This window comes from Sphaeroforma arctica (assembly GCF_001186125.1).
Source record: "Sphaeroforma arctica JP610 unplaced genomic scaffold supercont1.2877, whole genome shotgun sequence".
Classification (NCBI taxonomy): Eukaryota; class Ichthyosporea; order Ichthyophonida; genus Sphaeroforma; species Sphaeroforma arctica.
The window spans coordinates 1-4,587 of NW_014037681.1; the positions used below are offsets into that span (position 1 = coordinate 1).

A 4,587-nucleotide genomic window follows, 5' to 3' on the forward strand; every position below is an offset into this window, starting at 1 on the left:
ATATATATACATGTATATGTATGTATATATTTGTATATATATGTATATATATATAAATATATATATATATATTATTTATAACTATACGAATTCTTTCTTACACAATTTATTGCACATATTCACTTTTCCTGGTCCCAGAATTCGACAGTGTGGGTGGGTCAGCGAGTGCCTCTGCCGGTGGAGCAACTGCTTCGGACGCGGAGTGGACCTGTGCGCATTGCACGTTTATCAATCACGGACGGACGGACTGTGAAATGTGCGGATTGCCGCAAACTTAAAATACTGTCCAGTGCTTCAATAAAGGCTTCACTAGATCATAATGTTGGGTCTGTGATCATATTGTTGGGTTTGTAATGACATGTTCGGTGCGTGTGGTCGTACTGTGACATGTGCGGATTGTCGCAAACTGAAAGTACTGTCCAGTGCTTTAATAAAGGCTTCACGAGATCATATTGTTGGGTCTGTGATCATATTGTTGGGTTTGTAATGACATGTTCGGTGTGTGTGGTCGTACTGTGACATGTGCGGATTGCCGCAAACTTAAAGTACTGTCCAGTGCTTCAATAAAGGCTTCACTAGATCATATTGTTGGGTCTGTGATCATATTGTTAGGTTTGTAATGAAATGTTCGGTGTGTGTGATCGTACTGTGACATGAGCGGGTTACCTCAGGCCTAAAGTACTATGCAATGCTCTAACAAAGTCTTCACAAGATCGTATTGTTGGGTTTGCGACCAAGTTGTTAATTTGTGATCATATTGTCGGGTTTTTAATGGTCTGACAGGTATGTGTGGTTGTACTGTAACATGTACGGAAGGGCCCAGTCCAAAAGTAGTCGCACGATGTTATAGTAACGGATTCACCAGATTATATGATATGGTGAGTATCCGGTACGTTAAACACGGACTTAAGGCCGAGACAGGTGCGGATTCCCTCAACGCTTTTAACCTTGTACGTATCTCATATCCAGTACACACCCAAATGCATTTGGTACCGCAATGCGATAAGCACAGACCCGAATGATATCACAGCGTCAAAGTATGCGCAATATACCGCACATAAATGTCGCTCCCCATGTACCTACTACAGACTTCCATGCATTTGGTGCCCCAATGCGTACGACATTCCTGTCATAGTGGCATACATGTACATCGTGTCTACTAAAGACTTCCGTACATTTGGTGCCGTAATGCGGCAATTACCGCCTCGTACGACATGCCCTCAGGGATGAACACCGCAGTTCCGCTGCGCTGGCTATGTGGCACACCAATCACTGTGCTATCGCCAGCATACTTAGCGAAAGTGACACCGCTCTTCGTGGTGTGTGTAGGTACCTTCGTGGGCCTCTGCTGTACTCCACCTGACATAGCACCCAACTGCAACTCCTTACTATCACTTCTGTGCACACCCCTTGCAGTATAAGCCGGTGGCAGGGTAGTATCCCGTGGTGTGGTATCGTTGAGTGTCGTATCACGCAGTGTCTTGTCCGTTTCCTTCCGACAAGACAGTCTTCTTGAGGATTTGCAGTGCGTTGAGAGACTTTGTGCGGCTGTGTTTGCCCCTCACGTCTCTTCGCGTACCCACTCCATGACTACGACCCTTCACACGACCTCCATCCTCTACCCCACCGCCACCTATCTGCGCTATGCCAATCCCACCCGTACTACCAGTCCGTGCGTGATGCACCTCACCACTCTCCGTCTCTGACTGTGGCACACTTCCATCGCCTGCCGGGGTGAAGTCCTGCATCTCCAGCATGTGTCCGGCATCAGTACCCGACCCCGTGTCCGTGGCACAGCTTCTCGCTGTGTTGTTCGCCTCACTGTTACTGTATGTGCGGGGGTGGTTTCTAGCCGTAGTCAGCCGTTGCGCTCGCTTGGTAATGGCTTGCAGTATAGACCCAGACCCCGACCGAGACCGCGCCAGGGCTGTGTCTGCATTTGCCTTAGCACCCGCGTCCACCGGCGCTACTGCCGCCAAACGCCTACCTACTCTGTCTACCGCTGGATTTGAGTACGCAGTTGATGTATGCGTCTCCTTCGAGGTAGATCTCACATCTCTATCCGTCTGTGTGTGTGTGTGTGTGCCCCATCCCCCTCTGCAGCGGCACTGCGGCCTGTATCGCCCAGGCCTACCGCCGCAAAGTCTACCACTGTGCCTGTATAGGTCGCTGTCGAGCGTGTGTGCACCTTGTCGTACGCGGGGGGTATCATGGCTTTGCTCGCACTCGCAGGCAGGCTCACCCGCAACGGCCCATTCTCCCTCTCTAAGCCTCCATAGAGCAATGGCTGTTGTTGGGTGGGTGTGTCTTGGGGTGTGTGGGGGGGTGCTTTCCCCCCGCCTGTCTTCTCTGTTGAGGTGGTGGTACCCATACCCCTGATATGTAGCCCTCCTGTGTCGCCTGAATTGGGCCTCGCGTATAGACCACCGCCACTAGCCTTCATACAAACGATGATGCGTGCTGTCTCTTACTATGAGCAACCGATGCCGGCTTACTCTGTGTATTGCCCTGTGTATTGTTTTGTGTGTTACCCTGTATATTGCTTTGTGTACTACTCTGTGCATAACTTTGTGTATCTGATGTGCCCCATTCCTTCACTTCATCTCCAATCTCAGCGCTGTCTTCGCTCTCGATATCCTCATTTGCCAAAGACAACTCCTCAAATGTGGGGAGTGAGTGTGCTTCTGGTGCGGGTATCAGGTGTTCCAGTTCTGCGTTGCGCATCCTTAAACGGCTTGTTCTGCGTGCGCATCCTTAAACGGCTTGTTCCGCCCAATCTATACCGATATACCTACGGTTTCAGGTAGAGATGTACGACTCTCCATAACTATGGGTACCATCCTCCTAATATCCTTACCACCACGCACATAGCACTTGATAGTAACGGTATACTCTACGCTCAGCAGTATTTTATTATGCTTGTTGGTCACTATACATGTAGGCACGGGATAACTCTCCAAGTACGACTCAGCAGCAAAGTCCCGGAAATCACGTCGGTACTTCTTCTGCGCGGTATCCAGTCTGACGTCACAGGACAAAACAGTCCTTTTTTGTGGCCCTGTCTTCGGCTTGGCCTTGGCACTGGCCACCACCGTGCTCCACTGCCTCCGTTGGTCGCCGTACATGTACGTCACATTCTGGTTCAGCTGCACTCTTACCCGCCTCACATACAGCAGCTTACTCACATCCCTCACCTTCACGTTCACAGTGAACACCTCGTCTGTGTTTATCATGCCCGGTATCTTTGCACGCATCACCATCTGATACTTAGTTGCCGGTATCTTGCCCCCTACACCTGTCATTGGCGGTCCTGTGCATGTGGTCTCCATGTCTGCATAGGCACAATCTGCTGAATAGTTCGTTGGCTGATTCGAGTCGTACATAAACGTCATCTCCGGCTTGTGCGTGCTCGGCGATCGTGCAGAGGGGCTGCTGCTGTTATGACTTGCACTCGGCATACTACCTTGGTTACCGTGAGTGGCATCTCTAGTGTACTCACCGCTTCTGCTGTTGGTATAATACAGACTCCCATCGACAGTGTCTCTATTGACCTCCATCTCCTCTTCCTCATGCTCATCCCTTCCACCTACACTAGCCTGCGATGTGAGCAGTCCAGTACGGCTTACACCGGTCGCAGGCCCCACCCCATACGAACTACCGAAGCTATCTTTAGAATCATGCGACTGGATACCATCGCAACCACCTTCTCCGTTGCCAAGTGTGGCCTTCCTAAACGACGGTGCAATCGCACTCATCACATGGGGTATTGATATACCTTCCACTTTGATGTACTGTGACTCGGGCTGGTATAGAGTTCGTTTGGTGATCTGCTTCAGCGCTAGAACGCTCTCAGTTGTTGCTGATGTCGTGCTTTCCTCGACAACCCCGTTTATAGTAGTCTTCTCTCCGGGATACTTACCTACGAGCACTATCAACCACTGTACCTCTGCATCTAGATGTATCAGTTCTTCGCCCAAATATACATCATGGCGTGTGCGGAATGAGGGTGGTGAAAACATCGGCACTAAGAAGTTCACTGTGAATACCTTCAGCTCCCCCGGAAGTAGAATTGTTATATCAATCGGCTGTGTTGTGCTGGATGTTTCTTGTAATAAAGAGCTCGAGTGAATGCGTCTATATACTATGCGTGAGATAAGACTCACCTTCATACCATTGAGCAGGAAGTCTTCCTTCAAGCGTATGCTTATCTTGCACTCCAAATCATCATTGTCGTACACTACTGCAGAACTGGTCTCCACATCGAATTCGCCACAGCCGGTGATATCACCATCGTCTGTTCGTTGTGTTTGGGGGTCGAGAAATTCTGTAGTTGGCCTATTCGGTGATAAAGGTAAGTTTACTGCCACGTTATAGGTAGTATTCTGGGTTAGTATGTGTATCTCAAGAGACCTACGTGCTGTGACATCCATGGGACGTGATTGCGCATGCGATTCCGCATCAGCAGGCTTGGCATCCATGGACACAGTGCTCAGAATTAAGCTTGAACTATCAAGTTGTAGTAATAATCCCTATATGTACCAGGATTCAGTCTGTTCAAGACATGACAAAATAAAATATTTAACACAT

The 4,587-nt window shown here is 49.2% G+C and overlaps 3 protein-coding genes across 3 annotated transcripts; all 3 read right to left on the minus strand.

Moving 5' to 3' along the window:
- Positions 1–1,201: 1,201 nt before the first annotated feature.
- Positions 1,202–1,366, minus strand: SARC_13075 (hypothetical protein; the record flags this gene model as incomplete). The annotated part of the gene is made up of 1 exon (XM_014292800.1): positions 1,202–1,366. A coding segment is annotated over one exon (165 nt), but the record flags the coding sequence as incomplete, so codon positions are not given.
- A 103-nt stretch (positions 1,367–1,469) lies between these two features.
- On the minus strand, positions 1,470–2,724 carry SARC_13076 (hypothetical protein; the record flags this gene model as incomplete). Its single annotated transcript, XM_014292801.1, has 3 exons — positions 1,470–2,066; positions 2,135–2,400; positions 2,472–2,724. The coding sequence occupies 3 exons, from the start codon at positions 2,722–2,724 to the stop codon at positions 1,470–1,472; spliced, it is 1,116 nt and encodes a 371-aa protein (XP_014148276.1).
- A 53-nt stretch (positions 2,725–2,777) lies between these two features.
- SARC_13077 (hypothetical protein) lies at positions 2,778–4,478 on the minus strand (the record flags this gene model as incomplete). Its single annotated transcript, XM_014292802.1, has 1 exon — positions 2,778–4,478. One exon carries the CDS (start codon positions 4,476–4,478, stop codon positions 2,778–2,780), a length of 1,701 nt encoding a protein of 566 aa, XP_014148277.1.
- Between the last annotated feature and the right edge of the window lie 109 nt (positions 4,479–4,587).